We start from the raw sequence: 25578 nt of genomic DNA, 5'->3' as shown, positions 1-25578 counted from the left end.
AATATGTATGACTTCGATCAAACAAAAAATCGCCCAGGTCTTTAACTTGATACCATACAAGTGGAATGTGTCCATCCATGCTTGGACATTATAGTATAATTGTATATAGAATGCCAAGTACTTCTATGACGTGTCTTTGTTTCAGTGACAACTGGGTAAGATGAAGTTTGTCTTTGTTTCAGTGACAACTGGGTAAGATGAAGTTAAAAGTCCTTTTGTCGCAATCACTCGATATATACAAGTTTGTGGCCATCCCGGAATTATGAAACGTACATAATATTTATAATTTCCACGAGCTTATGTAGTACAGTGTCTTGTAACAGTTTGCCGCCGTATAAAGTCATGTATATATGAACACACATGGGTTTATCTCTATGTCTTTCCCTATATAGTGTCAATAATTAATAAGGTTATATCATGTACGTAGTGGAAAACCCTGTCTGAACAGCCGGACATGTACAATATGCATTGTATTATTATACATATATATATATACAAACGTATGCATTTAAATCAAATATAGTGCATTTCAATAAGTGGCCATTAAATAGATTCACATCTTAGCGATGATTATAGGTTTTAAAATAAAATTGCATTTTGATCGTTTTCTGGTCTGCTTCGCGCGATAGCGATTCACCTGTCACGTGATCATACCATTGACATCCGCCATGTTTAATGTTTATTACAGGTGTACACAAATAATTACAAAGGTGTATTAAAGTGGACAATCAGCTATTAACTGAAATAAGTAGGCGATAATTATCAACTGAGGTAAGTAGAATTGAATTAAACTACCTATTTTATAATAAGGTTATTAACAAACGTTACTTTTCGATGTAAATATGTCATCGGTGACAGTGTCAAGTTTGTTGTGTTTCTGAAGCCATTACGAGACCACAGTGATTTGGTGGGAATGAGCTCCTGCTTTGGTGTCATTTGACCTGTACAAAATTTAGTGACATTTAACTTTTAGAAAGTCCGAAAATCATAAAATGCCTAAGTAGCCATTTCGAGATTTTCTGACTTTGTAAAAGTGCAGTAATTCATAAACTTGTATTTTATGCTAGATACTAAGATAGTTGGTAGGCTCTAGTGACCCCTTTGATGAATCTGAAGAAAACGATATATATCTAAGGTTAAATGTCACTAAATTTTGTACAGGTCAAATGACACCAAAGCAGGAGCTCAGAATCCCACCAAATCACTGTGTACGAGACTACAGGATTTCAGAGGATATACGTCGTTGTACGATACTTGCTGGTGTACAAGTGGCATTGTCGCGTAGGTCCCGTCAAAAAGACATGTTTCTGTTAGCAAAAATCAACTTGTTTGTTTTTCCCTTTTTTACGTCCATACTAGTTTGCTTTAGACTGATTTCGTTCTACCTATCATTGGTCAATATATAAATCTGTTAAATCTAAAAATAACAAAGGGATATAGAATAAAAAAGGCATTAGATACAGCTTGACGATGGAGTAGGTCTTTCCCCTGTACAACCCTTAGGCATTAATATGTAACTGGTGTTATTTCACACTATATATATATACATGTATAAACACAATTCATGATTATATCAGAATTTGTCAACATTGCAGTACCAGGTAACATTGTCAACATTCAAATGTTTACATTTTACAGGTTAAGTGAAAATTTCTCAGTTACGTTTGAACAATGATTTTTTTGTCAAATCTCTTTTATCAGGTCTTCTACCTGATAAAAGAGATTTGACAAAAAAATCATTGTTCAAACGTAACTGAGAAATTCTCAAAAGAAGTGTTAAAGAATGAATCACTGCCATGTTATTTGACTCATACATTGTAAAATGTTTTAAATGTACGTGCAGTTCTGGATTAATACAGGATTTACATATACTTGATACACATTTACCGTATATTATAATTGACATGATGCTGAACAACATAATTAAAAGTATGTGCACGATAACCCCGGACGATCAAATGCTCATGGACTTGGATTTATTTTAGTCCTTGTGGGTGACTGGATATGTTTTCAGTTTTTCTATTTTTCTCGTGATTACAAGCGTGGGTATGCTTTCGATTACAAGCAGGTATTTTATAATAATGTATTTTTGTACTGCAATTTTAGTGCCAAAGATTATGATAATTATAATAGAAGTTTTTTCAGATGCATTACTGGGAAAACTTAATTTTAGTGCCAAAACATGAGCCAGTTCCTTGAATCTAATTTATTGTTATGTCAATTTAGAAAGCATTGTGAACAAAGGTAACAGTTCTTATAGTGCTTACTATATGTTTATAACTCTATTATAAAAAGTCATTGTTCATAAGGTTGTCCTGTTGATTCAAAATCAAGATAAAAAATTGCCAATATATATGCATTATTTCACCTGCAATATGTTCCCACTAGAATCTGCTAATCTGATTGTCTATAAGAAACACTCATTCATGTACACTGAATTTTATTTAAGAATAAGAATGATTTGTGATTATTCGAAATTCCCTTTCTTCTGGCTTAATTCCTCTTTGAAAGGGTCCTGGCACTATTCCTCTTGAGCTTAGAGACAGTCTTGCAGATATTGCGGACTTAATGACTTCAGAAACACAACACAAAGAAGAATGAGTTATGTCTGTGTTTTGTATGAATGATTGAATGGTCCTTGTATATTTTATCATTGATTTCGCATCCATAGTTGTGGAAATTTGAGGCCTGGTAAAGACTCAGAAAATATTTTTTACCAACAGTTAAGTGCTGTTACAGTTGCTAGTTTGCTCATTTGTAATATTTTGATTCAAGACACTCTCAACATGATATTCTTTAGTTGAGAAAGGCAAAACCCAAAAGATTTCAACAACAATGTTTTTAATATTATTTAAAATATTAATTTCAAAAACCAATGGCTTATGCTAATGCTAATTGTGTCTTTGTTTTTTTTGCAGTTGATTCACAAGCAGTAAATGGGTCAGAAGACCATTGTCAGAAACAAGGGTAGGATATAGGGCGTAAAAGAATCTAAGAAATCCTTAGCAGCATGGCTTCAGGAAGCGCCGACATTTCCGGGTTTGGGATGGATGGGGATGATACGTTTGGAGATGGTAAGTATTATAAATGTTTCCTTGAAATTCAATACACATGTCACCCAGTGACACCAGATACAATAGTGGTGTGTTTGCAGTATAATTGTTGAATTATTCCACTTGATTGCCAGAGGTGAACAGATGAACATTGGCTTCTGCTTGCAGGACTCTTGTTTGTCTCAATAGAAATCTATTTCTATTCATATTCACGTAATTACTTACCAATTTCTTGCTATAGATCAGCAGCTACAAGTTTTACTCATTATTCAGTCGTGGTATTTCAGCTATATTAGTTGCCTTGGGAACATTTGTTTGTCATTGAATGCCATTAATTCAAGCTTATTCTTATGTATTAGACATTTCCCTTACGCTTGACAGGTAATCTTGTTTAACATTATTCTGTCTAGCTTCTAAATGTAGTTTATGAAAGAAACTGTGGTATTGAATGGTTTCTCATATTTCGTACTTTTAAGATTCCAAGCTGGACAAAAAGAAGAAATTTAAGCCGTTTCAGAAGATTCGGAATTTCTTCGGTGGTAGTAGTAAGAAGCGCTTCAAGGCAGATGAGCATGGAAAGGCTCATTCCATCGGTGCTTTGAATCAGAAGATGGCGGAGGGGGATGATGATGATGATGGCGGGTAAGGACTTGTTTCAGAACGTGTATGATGAACAAAAAAAGTGGGATACCATAAGACAAATTACCAGACGCTTTGTCCGACCATCTGTTTTTATACCATTAATGTCGCCATCATAAATGAAGTCATTAGATATTTTTTATATATTATATGTAACTATCCAATTAACTTTTGGTGTAACATGATATAGATGGATTGTGTTAAGTATATGCACCCTTTATACTAAAGTTTTAAGTATTTAGCACTGTAAATCATCAAAATAAGTATGAATGAAGATGGTGAATCTCTTTCCAGCATTAAAAGGTTGCCTTTGTAAAATGACGGATTTTGTTTTTATAAAGATACAGCAATGCTGCATTATCTGACTGCTCATGTCTAGCAAATATCATGCATTAAGATAATATGTGTTTATTACTAGTCAATAACTTATTTTTAACAGTATTGACCTGACAGCTGTTGGCTAATATGAATCGCTCTCGAGTCCATTTCCTGGGTAGAAACCAGTGGTGGCGTCCCTTTTGAGAGGTCAAGAGAAATGACCCATAGTGGGCCTCAGTCAATGACCTCTTGAATGAGAGACAGGCATTTTAACCAATAGCCACACTCACCCGCCTGTTAAGAGTTGTTATCTTTCCTTCAGGTTTCTCTCCAAGAGCGGTCTCGGCAGCAGAAGCATCTCAGAGGACAGTGTGTTCAAACCAGAGGTCAAGGAGTCCCCTAAAGGCATTCTGCAAGGTCATGCTGTTTCCATGGAAAATATCACCAACATCAACACAAAGGTAATAATTACGCCATGTTGTATATGGAAACTTTTATTGAGGCCCTGATAGGCGATCTGCAGGGTCAGGCTGTTGCCATGGAAAATATTACCAGCATCAATACAAAGGTAATAATCTGGCCATGATGGATATAAAAACTTATTGATGAGGTCCAAATAGGAAATCTGCAGGGTGAGGCTGTTTCCATGGAAATATCACCAAAAATCATTGGTAATAATTAGGACTTCATGTATTATGTTGTATATACATGTAGAAACCTTTTGATACTCAAGCCCCCCACCCCCAAAGCCTGGGACAACTATGATAGTCTAACACATGGATCTAAATGATTCTTTTTGGCTTGATATATCTTTTAATGAGGAGGGTAAACTCCCCCATTTAAGCCACTAAGTTTCTGTTTAAAATGCACAAGGATTAACAGGAGTCAGTTATAATGCAGCAGATATTTAGGAGCAGGCAGACCTTTAAAAACATAGCCTGAAAAGGCATTCAGCAGGGTCATAATATTCCATGGAATTTAGTGTCTTGTGACACCATCACATCCTCATCTACAAGGTTATTATATTTAGCTTTTTTAGGCTGAGCAAATATTCAAAATTTATGAAGTATATATCATTTAACATTGTCATAAATATGATAATAAATTTGTTTGACAAATTACAGACAATGCATATTGCAAAGTCTGACTGATTGCCAAGCTTTATTGGCTTTTTTGAATTAAGAGACAAATTCTTTACAAGCTTTTGTTGTCTGCTTGCTTCCTTGTAGACTGAGGAAAGTCGCAGGAGTGGCAAACAGACGTAAACTCAAGTTAGAAAGAGATATCAACACAAAAAAACGCACATGTTTAGCCATGTTTAGATGTTACCTTGTCTATAGGCCAGGGAATGACATCATGCTACATGAATTGTCGTCCATACAAACATAATGTTCAAAATCTTGCCTGGCTTTTGATATATTTATATTCAATTTTCGCCACTCAAACATTTATTTGTAAGTTACTGATAGATTGCTATGATGTTTATGACACCACCATGATTGTATTGTTTATGTTTTATCGTTGTTAGAAATCATAACGTTTTAAGTATGGTTAAGATATATATTCACAAAGTAAATATTTATCATGAGTTTATTTGACTTTCCCTTAAACATATCGGTGACGGTCTAAGTCCATTTACTGTTGGGTTTGTTATTATCATTGCAAATATCATTTTAATACCAGAATGACCTTTGCCCAATGACAAACATAAAAGATTGTATCTGTATAATCTAATAGCAAAAATCACCGGCAAATAAATTTTATAAATGTATTTTCAAGAGTTTTTAGCATAGCCTCACCAAAGCTTATGTCTGAAATATTAAGGAAGATTTTGTTGAGTGATTTGAATTTAAAAGATTTTGTACTGGTTGATCTACGTACTGGTAAAACACAATTTATGAATCTGATAGAAAAAAAAAACTTATTTACTAGAGGTTTATAAACACAAACATGCACTGCTTAATCTTACAAGCAACGCGCTTGTGGTCTTCCAAGAGAAATATGGCCTCAAGAGATTGAATTATAATCTCTATTATATCGGAGTTGAAAGTAATACAAAAAGAACACTTTTCCTACATAAATATAAGATGAAATTTGAGGTGCTCTTTTCAGTTATAACTTAAAGATGTTAAAAGATCTTGCAAGTCATTGTCGATAATTTTCATAAGAAGGTTGCTGTTCTACTTATACAGTGGTTTTTGTTGTCTTGATAACAATTAAATCCATTATACCATTAAATTTTTCATGAAACAAAAAGATCCTGTAGATCTTAGTCTTTGTTAGTGGTCAACATTATATTTTGTCTAATGAGAAAGCAGTACTTCTCTAGTTTACAATTCATTTATATCAATCAATCAGCAGTAAAACATTGTTTAGTTTGATGAATTGTAGCGGTAGATATAAATAGTGGGTGGCCCAGTTAGTGGATAGTTTACTTAACATAGTGTAGACCACTAAACATCAGCTTGTAATAATGTTCTTACACAAAATAAATTGTTTATTTATTTATTTTTGTAAGTACATATTAAAAAATCTTTAACCATCACTTCAAGCACAATATAAGTTGACACATTTTATTTTTTAAATTTATGCATTATCATCTTTAACTTGTTTGACATAAATGATTAAAACCAAAAAAACAGATCATTTGTGTACAGATAAAAAATGTTAGCCTTTATAAATGATCTATCAAATTAATTGCTGCGAGGTCACAAAGTTCCCAGTTAAAAAAGTGCCGAATCATGGTCGATATTTTTAAATATGTACACAAATAATTTTGATGATTTAAGTCGCGTGAGTAAAACATGATAATGCATTATTTATGTTTTATATCAACCTATTTTGTGCACCTTTAAAGTAAATTGACCTATATCAACAATGTTCATATAAGTTAATATATTTTCTGAAAAACATTATGTTATCAGTTTCCATTGGCAACATCATTTTCCAATTTCCTGTAACAATATAGAACACATTTATATCTTCCCATTAATATCTAGGAATTATATCTAGTAATAACTTTATTGTATATTACTCCGCGAAGCTGAGAAAAATGGTTCACTCCCCTCACACTCAGTATATTATGCCTTTATTTAGCAGAATGTCAGAATCTGCAAGTCTAAAGAAAATATTGATTATTGGTTCCCATGGCGATGTTTCTGCTAAGATTTAGGCTATGTTTGGTATTGCACAGTTCCAAGGCAAATAAGGAGAATGCTATAAATGGATTATTGCTCAGATGCTGGATATAGTTTGTTTACAATCTGAACAGTGATTTTTGTCTAACACTAGTAAATGTAAGTAGATTTTCTGTTCTTCAAACATGTATCTGTTAAGAATGGAGCTTTACACCAATCTGTTTGAAACACTTAAGGTTCTTATTATAGCTATCAATGTCATGGTTTCTACGTAGCTGGCATGTAAATTGCTATGTTAGAATTACCTACAAATAGGGTAAAGGCATATAAGGTAATATTCTGGCATTTAAATTGTATCCCGAGTAACAAAAGTTTTGATGTTTTGGTTAAGTCCAAAGCAGACATTTTACATTTAAGTCGAAATATTTCATATTATAAGTGAAATGAAATATCAATACTATGTAGTACGCTATTTAAGCTATAAAGCAAACAGGACTAAAACGAAAAGTACCACTTAATCTCGACCACATACCAAAATTTGAATGTATAAAAAGAAAGTCAACATTTGATAGTAAGCTATTTTGTAACTTGACAATTTACATTAGAGTGTAAGGTCGTACAGGGCATAGGGCTTTCAATGCCCAATGCTAGGTTAATAAATTAGATGTACGATTGCCACGGTTGATTAATTACCTAAAATATGTTACCAAAAGCTTGAAAATCCAATTTAAATGTGACAAGTTGGAATGAGTTGCTTTACAATTTGGCGACTATGCCTCTTTTGACAAAAGTATTTAATTCTGTTCTGAATACCAGAAGAACATACATCATTAACATTAATACTGACTTTTGATTGAACTTGGTTAGCATGTCTTTGTATGACGGTGCATAACATCAGATGCAATATCTTGTACATTCATTAGTTAATCAATTCAGGTCATAGTCTGAATAAGCTGATAACAATTTTTAGTCAAAATGTTAAAAAAAATCTTGAAGGTTGAAATAGGCTGGCTGACTGAATGGACTAACTTTTGTTGTCGAAATATTTTTTTATTAAAAAGTAATTCTATAGTCATCTTTTAGGTAATACTATTATTTATTTCTGCTCAATTGTGCTGCAAGTTTATGGCTTATAGAATCACTCTCGAGTCCATTTCCTGGGTTGTTGTCCATTTTGAAAGGCCATGAGAAATTACCCCTGTTGAGGCTCGAACCAACAACCTCTTCATTGTTAACTTCAGCGTAACACTTGTGTTAGTTTAAGAAATTTAAGTGAGTTGAATGATATTAAAGCTTTGTCATGCTACACGTACAAATTCCACTTATAATGGCTTTAATATTAAGATAGAAGTTAAGAACTAATGTAGATCTGGTGTGAAAAAATTAAGTGGTTTGAATTTCTGTTTGATATAAGATGTTAAAAAAATAAAATGTTTGTTTCCGGTTCATCAAATTTGAGTAGGTAGATTGGGAAATCTTTTTATTTTTCTTAGGCAAATTGTTCGTGAGATTTTTCTGTAAAGAAAAATTATAAATTACGGTATATGCTTACAATCATTATTAGCGTCACTAGTATTGTCAAATGCCAAAAACCATTTCATTTTTAACTTTTAAAAAAAAAGAAATGGTGTAAAACAGAACTCATGGCAATAAAAAGGTCTGGGCTAAAATAGGGTAGGTCTGGAAACCGGAAACAAACATTTATTATTTTTTGACTCCTTAAGCTAGGTGATTCAAAGATGTATTATTTCAGGATGTTTATCATTCAGGATGGCATAAATATTTCCAGGGTTTGGAACCATATCTAATAATTAGAAATCTTCCAAATAACAAGTTAAGAAACTTCTTTCCAAAGGGCTTTGTGTGGTTTGTTATGTAGAATGACCTTAACCAACATAAATTCTGAGCTTCAAATAAAAATAAAATTTGATAAAAACTTTTTTCTTGTTATTTCATATTTAATCATACTCTCGAATGTTTACAAGATAATAGGTCAGTTTATACTGATAATTAAGATATCTTCAGGTTAATATCTCCGGATCACTCGCCCGTACATGGTACATCAAAGTGTCAACATCATACATCTGTACTGTTTGTACGAGTTACAGTTTATTTAATTGTATCAGTTGTTATGTATGTCACTTTCCTTTGTGCTTATAATGTTTTAAAATAACATCTCAGCCTCAAAGCTAGTGTTTTTTGTCGAGGTTTATAGCAGTGGTACTTTTACATGGTGTGGATGTATGTATAAGGCTGTGATGGATATGTAATAAAAAATACTGCGATTTAGTGAAATAAAAAAAGAGTTCCTTATCAAATTGTACATTTACATTTCACGTTATTTGGTTATCAAAAGATGTCGAGTAAGTGCATATGAGTAAAAGTTCACCGACATTAAAGAAACTCAAGCATTATACTGTTTATTTGAATGTTTAAAAAACCCTCTTTGTTTAGACTTTGTAAGATTATTTTTTATGTTCTTCACATTAATTTAACAGCCATCAAAGAACAATCTTTGATGGCTGTTAAATGAATGTCATCAAAAGTGGTGATTGCATACAAACTCAATTAAGTGAAGTTTTTAAGTAAGCATATTTTTTGCTTCGGTAATATTATTTACTTAAAAGTAAGTTTATTTAACATATTATAAAACGGTAGCCGACATTTGATTTGTCCCCGTAACTGTTTCTATCGTATTAAGATATTTGATGTTCAAGTATATTAATTAAGAATACCTGGAGCCTATTTTATTTAAGGATATTTATATTGCAAATCCAATACCCATAAGTCTGTATAAAAGTAAGAAATCTCAACAAGTTAATTTTTTCTTCTTCCTTAACTTCATATTCACTTTTAATACTGGCTTTTAAAATTCATTTCACTAAAATATGTAACAAAATAATGAAAATAAAAAATGAACTAAAGATATTTTTAATTTTCAACGAAAATCGATTATTAATAAGATCCTTAATGAAACAGACCCCAAGTAACCTTATGTTGTATTGGTATTTTTCGAAAGGGTAAAATGAGTAAATATGTAGAAAGAACATTGTTTATTACATGATTATTTTTTAGCTCACCTGTCACTTTGTGACAAGGTGAGCTTTTGTGATCGCCTTTTGTCCGGTGTCCGTCGTGCGTCGTCCGTCAACAATTTACTTAAAAGACATCTTCTCCTTAACCGCTGGGCCAATATTAATAAAACTTCATAGGGATGTCTTCTATCAAAGTTGTTCAAAGAATTCAATTCCATGCAGAACTCTGGTTGCCATCGCAACCAAAAGGAAAATCTTCTTTTCCCAAACCACAAGGCTTAGGCCATTGATATTTGGTAGGTAGGATCACCAAATGGTCCTCTACCAAGATTGTTCAAATTATGGCCCTTGGGTCATGAGTTTTCTCTGTATGTTTATAGTGAAAACTTCAAAAATCTTCTCCTCTGAACTTACTTCGCCTAGAGCTTAGATATTTGGCATGATTCATCGTCTATTGGACCTCTACAAAGTTTGTTCAAATTATGGCCCTGGGGTCAAAATTGGCCCCGCCCCGGGGGGTCATGGGTATTTTCTATATGTTTATAGTTAAAACTTCAAAAATCTTCTCCTCTGAACTTACGTTGCTTAGAGCTTAGATATTTGGAATGATTCATCGTCTAGTGGACCTTTACAAAGATTGTTCAAATTATGGCCTTGGGGTCAAAATTGGCCCCGCCCCGGGGGGTTAGGGTATTCTCTATATGTTTATAGTTAAAACTTCAAAAATCTTCTCCTCTGAACTTACTTGGACTAGAGCTTAGATATTTGGCATGATTCATCGTCTAGTGGACCTCTACAAAGATTGTTCAAATTATGGCCTTGGAGTCAAAATTGGCCCCGCCCTGGGGGGTCATGGGTATACTCGATATGTTTATAGTTAAAACTTCAAAAATCTTCTCCTCTTAACTTACTTGGACTAGAGCTTAGATATTTGGCATGATTCATCGTCTAGTAGGCCTCTACAAATATTGTTCAAATTATGGCCCTGGGGTCAAAATTGGCCCCGCCCCCGGGGGGTCATGGTTTTTCTCTATATGTTTATAGTAAAAAAAAATCAAAAATTTCCTCTGAACTTACGTTGCTTAGAGCTTAGATATTTGGCATGATTCATCGTCTATTGGACCTCTACAAAGATTGTTCAAATTATGGCCTTGGGGTCAAAATTGGCCTTGCCCCCTGGGGGGTCATGGGTTTTCTCTATATGTTTATAGTGAAAACTTCAAAAATCATCTCCTCTGAACTTACGTGGCTTAGAGCTTAGATACTTGGCATGATTCATCGTCTAGTGGCTAGTGGACCTCTACAAAGTTTGTTCCAATTATGGCCCTGGGGTCAAAATTGGCCACACCCCGGGGCTGATGGGTTTTCTCTTATGTGTTATTATATAGTGAAAACTTAAAAAATCTTCTCCGAACCTGAGTTCATTAATAAAAGCAATTAAACTAATTCTTGTTGTTCATTCACCAGACTCCATGTTGTCATCACTGTTCAACATATCATCCTCTTACTTGATATACTCCATAAGTCCTAGCTTATTCCAGACTTCTAAAAAACCTTAACTACTTTGAACCATCCAGATTTCTTATCAAACCAATGTGCAATATATGACAGGTGAGCAATTCAGGGCCATTTGGCCCTCTTGTTTAATTATTACATTGAAGCTTTTTAGGCCTTATAAGATTAGCACAATAGATCATGACTTCTTATTTCTCGGTCAAAATTAGTCGAAATAAAGTACAAGAATACCAACTGTAGTTATATTATTGGCAACATGCTTTCAGTTATTTATTTAACATATTAGTTATTCCTTTCAAACGATATCAAAAATAACATTAGGTCATTAGGCATGAAAATTTAACATTATTGCCAATGGGTCAATCAAATGACAAGCTTATTTGCACATAGGATAATACATTATTAAAGTGCATAATGTGATGCAAAAACTGAACTTGAATAGTAAAGGTATATTCCTGTCTATCATATGGTCCTGTTCTTTTAAAGGGACTTGCTCATGTTTTTGGACCATCAGTTATAGGTTTCCTAATCCGTTTCATCTGAAACGCTTATTTTATCATTATTTTAACATTTGATACTGAAATTGCAGATAGAAAAAAACAACAAATTAGGTAAAAAAAAATAATTCTGGTTTTAGTGGGGAGACCAGGTATGCCGGTATACTCAATAAAAAAAAACTAGTGATTCAAAGCTGTAACCACTCGGCCACACGGACTGATATTATTATGGATGTTTTAACTTTTACCAAAGACATTGGTAACATCACATGATAATGTGATCAACCAACGACGCAACAACCCTTCAGCAAATTGCCTTGCTTTTGATTTTTTTCATGAAAAGTCCATTTAACAAACCATGAACATGTCCCTTTAAGTGGAAAAAAACATGAGAATTTGACATATATATAATGTACCGTTCAGAGGACAGTTAGAGATACTTAATGGATTTAAACTGTCCCATAAATTTCGTTTGTGTATTTCGTTGTAATATCATTATATTTATTTGAAGAAGTAATCTTGACAGATTATGTATCGGGATGAAATTGATTATTTCGTCGTGATTGCTGTCAGAGTTGATCCCTGGCTCATATCTACATGATATATTGACGGGGAAGCGATGGTTGTTTACTTTCGGCTTCTGTGTATGATTGATGGACTAAAATATTTACTTTCAGCCACTGTCTGGACCAATCCAGAGTGACCAGAGCCTTCGAAGCATGGATGGTTCTTCAGACCTGGTATGTTGAATCGATTTATCACATTATGTTCCGAAATGTTTTCGAGTGTAATTTAAACATAACGTTTTGTCCTATTTATTACACAGGTCTGTGTAATGTAATCCATAGTATTTCATACCAAAAAATGAATAAAAACTTTATTTTGGCGACAAATGTGTCATTATATGATATATAGAATCATACAATCGTTGCCATTTGATAAATCATTTAATCAAACTTGTTAAGGAAACTTTTGCTAAATTTGCTTCATAAATGTTTGTATTAAATAGCAACTCATGTACCATCCTATTTAATATAGATTATTTTATTGTACTGCAATTATGAAGTGTGAGTGGTCTAGTGGTTAAGGTATCTGTCACTTATTCAAGAGGATGTAGGTTCGAGCGCCATCAGGAGCAAATTCTCTTGGTCTCTACAAAAGAACACCAGTTTGTAGTCATAGAGTCGTTCCTTCCGAGTAAACAAACCTGAGCATAATTCGTATCATCCCATAGCTGAAATATATCTGTATGGTTAAACTTAATGTTACGCACTATTGTAAACAAAACTGATGCTGGGCCTCTTCTGAAACAATACTTTTACAAGATAATACATCATTTGGAAAACAAATATCCATTAACAAAATTTTGCAGCTGACTGTCTGTAGTAATGGTTTGGCTGGTCTTGAAATAGGAGATTTTTCTTTCTTTATCATTTCCTCTGTGCACATAAATCTGTCATTCAGAAAGCCGAGTGCATGCATAATTTTGTTCTTAATCAATATTGCAGTCTGCCATTAGCTGATTCTGTCCTATTCATGTTGCCTTAATATTCTCCTGAATGCCTCCCTTTTAGGGCAGACTTTTGTCTAATGTAATGGTTCAAATGTTCACAAGTACAAACAGAATGGCAGTAAATTTCATGAAATGCTGTGAGAAGAATTACTGAATCATAACTAATGCCCACAGAAAAATTGAAATACGTAAAAGAAATCCACTATTTTTCAACTAGTATGTTAAACCTCAAATAAATTGCAACTTAAAATTGCCAAATGCACACATTTTTATGATAATAATTCACTTTATTTCAAGATTGATTGAAATTGAGGTCATAAAAGTAATATTTGCATAAGGTTTTGATATTTTGAAAGCTTTGAAAGTTTTCCTCAAAAGTTTTTATTCTTCCAAGAATTCAATTTTGGAAGTTTTAACATATTTTAAGGGAGTAACATACTTCCAAACTTCCTTAAACAGAAGCCCTGTGAACAGGTCGTTGTCAATTATCAGTCTTTATTCAGAGAATCTCTGATTATTTTTTTTTAAATAAATATCCCCAGATAGATTTATCTTGGGGCTGTTGAGGAAATTTCATCATGTCACTTTGAGTCACAAAATGCTGTAATGCATGTTACTAAGCTTCAAAATTATTGCACCTTGAAGGATACACAATCATGGAACTTCATAAGAATGTTGGTCAGCATGGGATATTGTGTACCTGCAATTAATGTGACATTTCATGTTGTTTAACAAGAGTAATTGCCCTTGCTTTGTTCAGTAATTGATTAGAAAAATCTTGTAATGTATTACCATCTCAAACATATTTTACTTAATAGGAAGCACATGAAACTCTATAAGAATGTTGTTCAGCATGGGAAATTATGCACCTGCAATTCATGAAGTAATTTATGCTGTCTATCAAAAGTTATGGCCCTTGACTTAGTAAACAAATGATCCTAAAAATCTTGTGATGCATGTAGCTCCAAAAGTATTGTGTCTACAATCATGAAAGTTTGTAGTAATGTTTTTTCAGCAAAAGCAATTGTGAACATGGCTTCGTGTTATAATTTTCCCTTGTTCTTACAAAAGTTATGGTCCTTGACTGGTAATAATGTGTTCGACAAATATTCAGGCTGACATAACAAAAACAGAGTGTTGGTGATTTTCTTGTGTGGACATGATTATATTATTACTTCCAAAGCACAACATTTGACCATTCCTGTTTCAGTGTGGAGTTTGGGGGTAATTTCATCACTTTATGATAGCTCTAGTTTAAGTTGAATTACTTGGTAAGAAAATATGATTTAACAGTGACCATAAATCTTGAGATTGTTGTTCTACACCTTATGTTATTGCCTGTTCTGATTTCCAGGAGATGTCGAGATCAACAAAGAGGTTGACCTCATCCCAGGGCAGTCTTGGTAAGCTCATTCTTAGGCAATAGTAGTTATAAAGTGTCTTTTTTTCAATTCATGTCAAATAGTCTCTTTAATGATAATGTTTTTTTCAGTTCTTACAAAAGAGCTTTTCTTTTATAAGCGTATTTTATAGTTCTTACGAAAGAGTCATTCTAATTTTAGTGTAATTCTTAGTTCTTACAAATAGTTGTTTTAATAAGGGTATTTTTCAGTTCTTATGAAATAGTCCATTTTATAATAATGTTTTTTTTTCTCAACTTGAAATAATGGTGTATAATGTCTGCTGGAAAAAGATATGATTAATGTGCTTATTTGAACAGCTCATGCTGTGCTGTAGGGCTTTGTGTTAGTGTTATGATTACTTTATATTATTATTGGAAATGTTTGCTATAATTAGGTTTTCCACCAGGAGCATTTTGAAATAGATGTATTAAATGTCAGGCTATCTTCATTTGTCAGTTTCATACCCAGAAAGGTCACAATTGCTACTGCATATTAATAGATGAATTGTTTGTGATGTAATAAGTAAATTAGTGATATATAAAAACATATTAAATGTTAATTTGTTGGCATATTGAGAGTACTAATATATCTACTTGAATATGTAGACTGTACTACTATCTTGCTGGCACTCCTATGTAAAAAGGATTAGCACAAAATATTTTGAGTTAAAAATAAGGCAATAATTTATATGATATTCTCTGGTTCCAGCGACTGCATAAGACCACACTCTCGCTTAATATTATGCCAACTAGCAGTCATCGAAATTAGATTTTTGGATGAACAAGCCCGAATTCTTATACCATTGCTGGGCATCAATTTTTTTATCAAGCCCTGCTATATAAAATTCAGAATTTGAGCAAGCCTGGAAGACATTTTACCAGTGCAGGGCTTGCGGGCTTGTGCTAATTTCGACCACTGAACTAGGGTGATAAATATTATGTGATACTAATTTGTTTCACAGTAGCTGTAAATAACTTCACTATAAATTAACTTGCCTATTGGTTACACTAAAATTGCTGTAATTTGAGGAATATTTAACTTATGTAACTGTAACCCAAGAAATCTTAATATTAACAGATGGTGAGGTAGACATAGCTGACTTTGAGTCCGTCCAGGTGCGGTCATCGTCGCTTACGAACGAGGCTGCCAAACACCGTATTTCTGTGAAGCCAAAGTCACGCAGGGTCTCCACCAAGGTGTCCATGAAAAGGAACCAGGTTAGAGACTTATTTTATTGCATCCCACATTCAGGAGCAAATTTGAACCCTCATCCTCGGCACCCCAGCGGATCATAACCTATATGATACCCTGGGCAAATCAGCTGTTAAAATCATGTACTCATGAATAATTAATAAGGTGAAATCCAGCCGCTTGATTGGTCGAATGAGACACGCATCATGCAGTGCCGAAATGGCTGAGAAGTTACGGATGTAATCTCGGTTCGAAATAATTGAATGAGGTCACGGTTTACAAATCGTTTTATGCAGGATATTGTTAAATATGCCGGTGATACTTCACAAAGGAGATTCTTTCCTTTTTGTTATCAGCTATTTTATTGGTCGGAAAATGCTTATGAATATTCAAGATTTACTAAGTTTGCGTAGCCAATTTACCCAGGGTATCATATAGGTTATGATATGCTGGGGTGCCGAGGATGTTTAACCATATGCGATTCTGTAACATTACTAGACCTAATTTATCGATCATGTTGGCTTACATTAAGTTCGAAACATATTTACTCCAACAAAAAGATCTGTGTTATATCTTTTTAGAATACAACCTACATTTACAGCCAGTGATTTGCAGATAGGCATTCATTAAGTACTAGGCTTAATCATTAAGCATTTGAACTATGGCGGCTGTTGAAAGGTCCGCCCACTGCCACTCATCCGATACACACTGCATTAATAATTTTGTCAGATTTTGCATTGGCAATGTGTCAGCCAATGAGTTTTTATTCTAAGCCAGTCAGATGATCAGGAATTAAAATCTAAGTGATGAAGAAAGGCTTGTTCACTATGCTCACTCTGCCCATTCTTAATCTTTAAGATTTTAATTCATGTCTTGAATGTAATTAAACTATTACATAAACAGCTTAGTTTAAGCATTGAAAATCAGTTATAAAGACATGAATGATTAGAGAAGGTGAAAACACTATGTGAACTTGTGCATGTTCTTGTTTGTATGTGCAGCTATCAGTACACATAAAGGTTACAATTGATGCAAAATTTCACATTAAACTTGTACTTGTAGGATTGCTGATACTTGCATAGATCACTTTTCTTGTATTATAGTACATGCCTTTTTAACTTGTTCAATATACATATACCTTGATAATGTAGTGCACAAAAAGTAGCTAATACTTACACATACCTATACCAATAGTGTTTCATACCACTCAAGAAACAACTTGAAACATTTAATAGTGAAAATAAGACTTAATGTGTCTTTTAAAAAGGTTTTACTTGTAACATATGTAAATGTTGTTGCCATGTCCACTTACAGAGACCCCAGGGTGCCAGTTATCTGCCAAATGTACAGGAGGAATCTCCACAGAAAACACATGAGGAAGACCAAGGCAAGTTATCACTGTGGATAATTTAGTGCTACTAAAGGGCCTCCATGTTATATTTGTTTCTCAATTTAAATGGATTTTCTGTGTGGTTGATTACTTATAGCAGACATTAAAGGGACTATAGACACCATATAGTCCCAAAATTAGCAAATACAGTAATTCCTGAAAACAAGCCTAGAATTATCATTACTTTAGCAGATAAAACATCGTTTTACATGATGAAAAGAATATTATGTTGATGTCTAAGCTAAGTTTACCCGTTTAAAATTATCAGTTTTATACAAGTTTTGACAATTTCCTTTTTTTCTTACAATGGTATCATCTGGTGTCTAGTCCCTTCAAAATCTCTCTTTGTTAAATCCAGTTTCATAGAATCTTTTTAAATCTCAGCACATTTTACTCTTATGTTTGGTATTAATTTTATGTTGTTACTTTAATAATGTTTGCAATTCACAAAAATGATGTGTGATGTTCAATTTTGCTTCATTTCAGATGTTGGAACACCAGGTCCAGTGGGGTCCCAAAAGACTGTTTTCGCTACCACCATTCCTGTTGGATCTGTGCTGGAAACCCCAGGGAACATGAGCATGGATATGCCCCTCATGACACAGTCCATGTATGTCCCACGCTCTCAGCCTTCGCAAGCAGTCAATATGCAAAGGTCAAGAGCCACAGAGGACATTGAGAGGTCAAGGCCAAGGTCAATGTCCCCTCAGTCACCATTCTCGACAAGCCCAGTTTCAATGTCAATGTTGCAAGAGGTGAAACTGAGGCCTAGGCAGGCTCCTGAGAAAACTCCAGCAGAAACTGTACCACAAGCCAGTGGGTCAGAAAACGAGTTGGCAAAGGCATTTAATAGGGCGAAAAGAATATCTAAGAAATTTGATGAAAGTGGAGCCTTAAATATGGAATCTCAGAAATCTAAAGTTCAAGAGACAGAAACTGTGTCTAGTTTAAAAGACTTGAATCAGAGTTCAGTGAAGCCTGTTAATGTTAAATTAAGATCAGCTGAGATGACAAAATCTGATGAAAAAGCATCATTACCTACTACAGCAGTTGACAAAAACATTCCAGTGACTGAACCTAGTTTTGCTGTCAAAAAGGACCCTCTTAAACCTGCATTCAAAAGTACTACCTTGCCTGTAAATATGAAACCAAGTGACATGGAAGCATTTGGAGATAGTCAGAAGTCTGGTAGTGAAGGATATGGCAAAAAGTCAGATGAACAGAAAGTTAGTTTTGCAACAGATAAGACTGCTGGCAATGTGTCTGAAGTCAGTAAAGCTACATCTGAAGCAGCTGCAAACAAACTAGCTTCTCCAAGGGAGGATTATAGAATGAAAAGACAAGCCAGAAGTAAAACTTTGCCTGTGTCTAAAGACTTAATGGACAACAATGTTGAAACTATTACATCTGGTAATAGAAGAAGTGCTAATTTTGAGAATAGTGTTACAAATTCCAGTGGTGCCAATGAAAATAAGCCAGACACTGATTATGAAAACATTGGAAATGTGAAAAAGGATGAACCTGAATATGACAATATAGCCAGTGTGAGGAAGGAAAAAGAATCCAGTGTTAGGCGTAGACAAGGAGACTATGAAAATTTTGCATTGAACAAACGCTCTTCATGGGCACCAAGTACTAGTGTGGCTGCCCCTAGTACAGGTCAGCCAGAATGGATATCCAGGGTCCAGAAACTTGAGAAACCTGCTGATGATAAATCTGATCCAGCAAGACCTAAAGAGATTAAGATCGGACCTATTAAATCTGAAAACAAAAAAGACTCCCCAAAGAGTCCAGAGACAGAAAAGATCACATTTGAAAAAGCATCTGCTGTAAGTAAACCCGCAAGTCAACCATCTGCAGCCAAACTCGGGGGAGTGTCATCCATAAGTAAACAGTCAAGCATAGAGAAGCCTGGAGTGTCAGGTAGCAAGCCAGCATTTAATACACCGGTCAACTCTTCCCAGCCAAACAAACCAGCAGTTTCCAGCATTGGTAAGCCACCAATTGGCAGTGCGTCAAAGCCTATTAGTACTACTACACCTAAATCAACACCCACTGACACAAAACCAACAGTCTCCACTTCATCTGTTCGGAAGTCATCTGTTGGTTCGGCGAAACCATTCCAAGTTGAAAAACCAGCATTTTCTAGTGTAAAACCTCCTGTTGCATTAGCATCTAAACCATCTAGTGACAAACCAACTGCTTCAAGTTCAAGCTCAAGCACTGCCACTTCAAAGTTATCATCTCCAACCAAATCTGTTGGAAGACCGGACTCGGGTGGAAGCAAATCATCAACTCCATTAAATGTATCTCCACACAGGGCCAGTCTAAAGTCTAATCTTGCCAAAACGGAAAATAAAAACACTGTTCTTCAACCAATTAATAATGAAAACAAGAATATAAACAACAAATCCAGTATGAACTCTTCAGTTGGGAAAGTTGGTAGTTCGTTTGGTAGTGGCAAAACTGGATGTGAACCAGAGAAAGCCACTGCAGGGATAACAAAGAGGTTTGGAGGAAGCATTAAAGGAAAGGATATGAAAATTGAAATCATTGACAAGGACAAGCCCCGAGCTGGAACGGCTGAGCAGGTAGGCTATAAAACATATTTTTATACAGTCAAACCCCATTCGCTCGAACTCCTGTGAAAATAGTCAAGCGAGAATTCTTATCTTCAGTATGAAGAAATAGGTCCTTAACATCCAGTTTGAGCACCGAGTAATTTCTCACCTAACGAGTTAGAGTCAATGGGTTTGACTCTAAACTTAAGGATCTAGTGGGGGGGTTTCCTAAGAGAGAATGGCTTTGTTATGCAATATATGTATCAAACACTTTCAAGTTTTTTGTGTTTTCATTCAAGAAATTTCAAGCCTGTGGGTTTTTGGGTTTTTTTAACAAAAGAAATCAAGGTGTTGTCAAAACCCTTGTGTTGTTGGTGTTGACGTCAGCTACATCTGATCTTGCTTCCTAACAAGGACAGTAGTAAGCACTGGTTGTTATTACCAATGACAGCGCTCCTAACTCTGGCTCATATAATTGTAAAGTTATCTCAATCATTAGCTTAGAAAAATGGACGAGCTGTGACTAGAGGTGCTTTTGCTTGTAAGGCCTAAAAAAAAATATTCTGGTTTGGGTTACCTGACCCTACCTACAAATAACGTGCCAACGTTACTATTTTTATAGTCTGTTGATTAAAAAATAAATAAAATGTTTGTGTGTGTTTGTGTGTGTGTGTATGTGTTTTAATATGTAGTTTAAAAAGCTGAAGAAAAAAGTTGAAGCCATTCCACACTGATGACTGTAACATTGTTAGATAAGTCTAATGAAAAAAACACCTATTTTCCCTACCTGTTTTTGGAAAAGATGTAACCCAAACCTTACAAAAAAGGTTCTGCCTAATTTTTATGAGATCATGGAAATATAACTGATAGTTTCATTTTTTTATCATGAATATTTTTAAGGGAAATATTAAATTTCATTTTCTTTCTTTCAGAAGTCCACCAATGCTCCTCTTCGAGAGAAGGCCAAGGTCACACCAGAAAAGTGTTCCAATATTTCCGCAAGCAGACCATCAAAGGTTCTTGACATGGTGAAAAACTTTCAGAGCATGCAGGTCACATGATAGTGACATGACTTGACATTGGGTCATGTGATCGGTCACATGACTCTTGATCCAGTAGGAAATAGCATTGTCATAAAACAGTGGGATCATTCTCTGTGAGAATTTTATGCACAATTTAAACCTGTAGAAAGGTGTTAATTGAACAAAGTGAGGGATGTTATGATTGCTTAGTTTAAAGTCACTCCTTAAAGCTGCACTCTCACAGATTGAACTTTTTCATTTTTTGTCTTGGAATGAGCCAATTTGTGCGAAAATCCATGGAATCCAGATATATAAGACTGCTGACAAAAAATAGATTGCAGATTTTTGTATTTAAGTTCAAAAATTGATGTTTTATGCATTTTTCTTAAACCATTAGTAACAGTTTAAGTCATAAAATATAAATATTAATTTTTGGACAGAAATATGAAAATCTACAATCTGAGTTTTTGTCAGCAATCTTATATTGCAGATATTTACGCAAAAATTTGCCCTTTCCAAGACAAAAAATAAAAAAGTTGTAAAAATGGTGAATCTGTGCGAGTGCAGATTTAAAAGCATAGCATAAACTCTTAGAGATCTGGTGCCATATTCTTAAAGCATCTTAAGTCATTTCCTAACTTAAGCTCCTAACTTGAGTCAATTTCTTAAAATTTTCATAGTCAAATTAAAAGAAATGTATAAATGATTTTAATATTAAAGTGTGTTTTTTTTAATTAAGTCAATGGTAATAATGCATTTTGGAAATTCTTTATCTCTTATGACTTAAGAGATTAGTTAGGAAGTAACTAAAGAAGTTTTTATGAATACCGCCCCAGCAGCATTTCAGTTAAAGGATAAACTTGGCTCAGTTGTCAAGCTATGAACTAGCAGATAAACATAGCTAGTATGTATATTATCCTGGATTGGCCAATACACAAATTATTTATTTTTTTGCCAAAGATTTTGATGCAGTCAATATTTTTAAAAGCAATACAGCTACCAATAAATAAACCCTTTTGAGGTGCTTTACCATTGTTTATTTTTCTTATCAGTTTGTTATTGTTCAAAGCCAAAAATGCTGATTGTCAGTCGATAAATTGTTTGCATAACAGGAGAAGCCTACAGCACATTGACAGTGATTATAGTTACATAGATTTATAACTGAAGTGCAAGCTGTCTATCAGTTTATTGTTATTTCGAATATGTAATGACTTGTTTTCAATGCGTTATTTTCCCTAGCTAGTCTTTTTTGTTGGGCATATTTTCGTAATTCATTTGTTCTTTTTTCTTAGAGTAATTCCTAGTGGAGTATAGTTTGCATAGTAAAATTTTGGTAATGAAGTGTGAAAAATATTTTGTGAGCTGTTCTGAAATTATAATTTATAAATAGGATTTATTCTAAGACTTTTCTTAAACATTATATGAAGAACGAATGTTATGCAAAATAAATAGAATGGGCTGATTGTTCACAATGTTGCTAACATTATCATTGTTAACTCAAATTTTGACTAGTAGGGACATTTCATGGCCTCACTTTTAACCATTGGCACTTCTCACATCCAGCTGTGCTTGATATTATTAAATGTGTACACATCATAATTAAAAGTTTTTTGTTATTTAGAAGTTAACAATGCTGCCTTTAACGATGTTGTTAACTTTAACATAGTTCAGCCCTACGACTAGTACATTCTTAATGAGAGGTTGTTTAAGTTTATGTTTTGAAAATTTTCGAGTTGATCTTCATTTTTTGTGTGTGTTTAGTTTTCGTTACAGTGTGATATTTTACAGTTTATTTTTTCCTTGTTTCAGTATAGTGAACAACGGTGACTTTTTGACTTTTATTCTTATATGTTTCCATTTTTATTAATTTTAGACAGTTTTTCTCATATCTTACACTACGCAAGTAAATTTTGACAAATCAATTCATTAACAAAATATGTGAAAAAAATCAACAGCAGAGCTGTGAATCATTGGTTATGTTTCTCATGTTAGCATTAAAGAGACTAGACACCAGATGAAACAATGCAAAGAAAAATTGTTAAAAACTTAAAACATAAAATTAACATCATCGTGTACAATGCAATGAATCTTACTTTCTCTTGTATCACATAGCGTACCAGACACATGTATCTTTCACAGTTTTTGCGCAAATTTCCAATTCGAAAATTTGCTGGGGTTGTCTACCATGTAAATCCCAGTAAGTTTAAAAATAGCGTTGCTATATACATTTGTACTTAGAAACAGATATGATTTGAATTGTGAAACCATTATGCGCTTTTCTATAACTGGGAAACTCAGATGAGACAGCAACATTACTGTTGCGTTTATTCTTAAAATCATGTAAAATGATGTTTCATCAGCCTCATACTTGCTCACATTGACAATTCTAGGCTTCTTTTGATGAAATACTGTTTTTGCTGCTGATTTGAGGACCATCTGGTGTCTAGCCCCTTGAAGTAAATTTGATCTATCCTAAATGTATTATATTATTTGTTTGTCCATCAGACATGAACATTAATGCAATGTTTTGCCAAAGGCAACAGACTTTTTTTTTTATAGAATACTGTATTGCATACATGTGTTCTCTTTATAAAAGATTTCCTGAACTAGTCCCTTCAACCTATGTGACCTCTCTCATTCTCTTCTATTCTTTATTTCTTTTCTCGTCATGTAGATGTGTTTTATTTCTGTTTCTAAACCACCATTTTTTTTTTGATATATCAAGACAAAAACATATATATTGCTTCATTCTTTAAAATAATATGTTGTATATTTGTTGAACTGTTATAAATGCAACTTTCTGTGGAAAATATCCGCACAAAATATGTTTATCCATAAAAAAATGTTAATCCATCTTTTGATAAAAATCATAAAAGCTTAAGTTAGTTAAACAAAGATGCTTGAGATTTTTTATCTCCTTACATTGCCAAATATTCAATATTCTTTGTATTAATCAGCATTATTATATAATAATATTGTTTTTGCTGGGAACTTTTGCGGAGCATAATATCCAAATTTTATTAATGTCATCTTTGAAACTTCTTAATGATCTCTCTTTATTCTTTTATTCATGCTTCTGCCAAATCATACCATCTGAAGGGAACATTCTTACACATGCAAAGCTATTATAGAAAACCTTTTACTGTATCATTATTTCTTACTTTTGTTAATTCATAGTCTAATCTATATTGATGGCATTGTTTCACAAGGTTTCCTTCTATATTTGTTAAAAGTTTGAGGTGATAAAATTGAATCCTGGTGAGTCCATGCGAAAAGTGTGCGTAATTATAACAGTGTGTCAATTGACATGATGTTATTAAACCACCCAGATATAAATATTCATAACTGTTGAACAAATGGGAATATTTACTAGTTACAAATTAACCCTGGACAAAAAATACACATGGACTCGGATGCGATATGTTATTTTGGGAAACAAATGAGGCAATTACCGAGGGCAGTTGTAATCTGATTTCAGCACTATATCAATTTGAAACCGATTTCCTGCTTTTTTCTGTCTGTGCATAATAATGCGATGGTTTTTTTTTTGAGAATATAAATCAAAATCCTTAAACAGATAAGTATTTAATGAATAAATTATTTTGGTGCGCAGTATTTCGTGTGATTAGAAATGTGTACATTTTTTGCATGTAAATAATTTTATTTCTAAGTTAGTGATACTAGTTTAAAAAAAGGAGGTTTATTTTTTCGTTGATGTGTTGGTTTCCATTTGATGTCTGTTTTATTGTGTTACTGTGTTAGCTGTTATTTCTTAAGAGGAAGAGCTTTGTGAATACCAAAGTTTTGCCTTTATCATGTTTTGATGTTGATGGTTAGAATTTCATGCAGTTTTAAGCTTGTCTGACTTTAGAGAAAAAATTGCCGTTAGCATTGTTGTGCTAATAATTTAACATGGACATAAATAAAAAAACGATTATATTTAAATAAAACTTGTAACACATGTTTCGAGATACGATACAAACAAGTCAAGCAAGGCATATACTTCCCGGCCCCGTTTAATTAAAGATCATGAGGCCTAAGATTGTAAATTTCAAGGCGTAACCCCATTTTTAGTGTAAACTATGTTTCAATAAAATTATGGACATAACATGTATCTTATAGATTCTGTCTATCACTTTAAGGGTGTCCAATATTTAGCCCTTTAAACCAGAATAAGGTTTAAAATTAAGATATCTTATTAAAACAGGCCCCAGGCTTTAATCATTGTTGAATTCTGATCCTTGTTAAACTAAAAAAGCAACAAAAGCTAGACGAGCATTACTGTACACTTCATAGCACTCTTG

The 25578-nt window shown here is 33.6% G+C and overlaps 1 protein-coding gene across 1 annotated transcript; it reads left to right on the top strand.

The window, feature by feature from the left end:
• The first annotated feature begins 644 nt into the window (after positions 1-644).
• LOC128227815 (mucin-17-like) lies at positions 645-25578 on the top strand. Its single transcript, XM_052938684.1, has 10 exons — positions 645-771; positions 2919-3074; positions 3530-3695; positions 4333-4471; positions 12872-12934; positions 15062-15110; positions 16188-16327; positions 17616-17688; positions 18178-20282; positions 21185-25578. Exons 2-10 carry the CDS (start codon positions 3011-3013, stop codon positions 21311-21313), a joined length of 2928 nt encoding a protein of 975 aa, XP_052794644.1. The 5' UTR covers positions 645-771; positions 2919-3010; the 3' UTR covers positions 21314-25578.

Source organism: Mya arenaria, chromosome 3, assembly GCF_026914265.1.
Source record: "Mya arenaria isolate MELC-2E11 chromosome 3, ASM2691426v1".
Classification (NCBI taxonomy): domain Eukaryota; kingdom Metazoa; phylum Mollusca; class Bivalvia; order Myida; family Myidae; genus Mya; species Mya arenaria.
The sequence above is the reverse complement of the archived record's forward strand: the minus strand, read 5'-3'. Positions and strand labels throughout refer to the sequence as shown.

Excerpts from the sequence above, each read along its gene's own strand:
- LOC128227815 (XM_052938684.1), top strand. The coding sequence starts at position 3,011 with ATGGCTTCAGGAAGCGCCGACATTTCCGGGTTTGGGATGGATGGGGAT. Across the intron at positions 3,696-4,332 it reads GATGATGATGATGATGGCGG|GTTTCTCTCCAAGAGCGGTC; the intron begins GTAAGGACTTGT and ends TCTTTCCTTCAG. Across the intron at positions 4,472-12,871 it reads TCACCAACATCAACACAAAG|CCACTGTCTGGACCAATCCA; the intron begins GTAATAATTACG and ends ATTTACTTTCAG.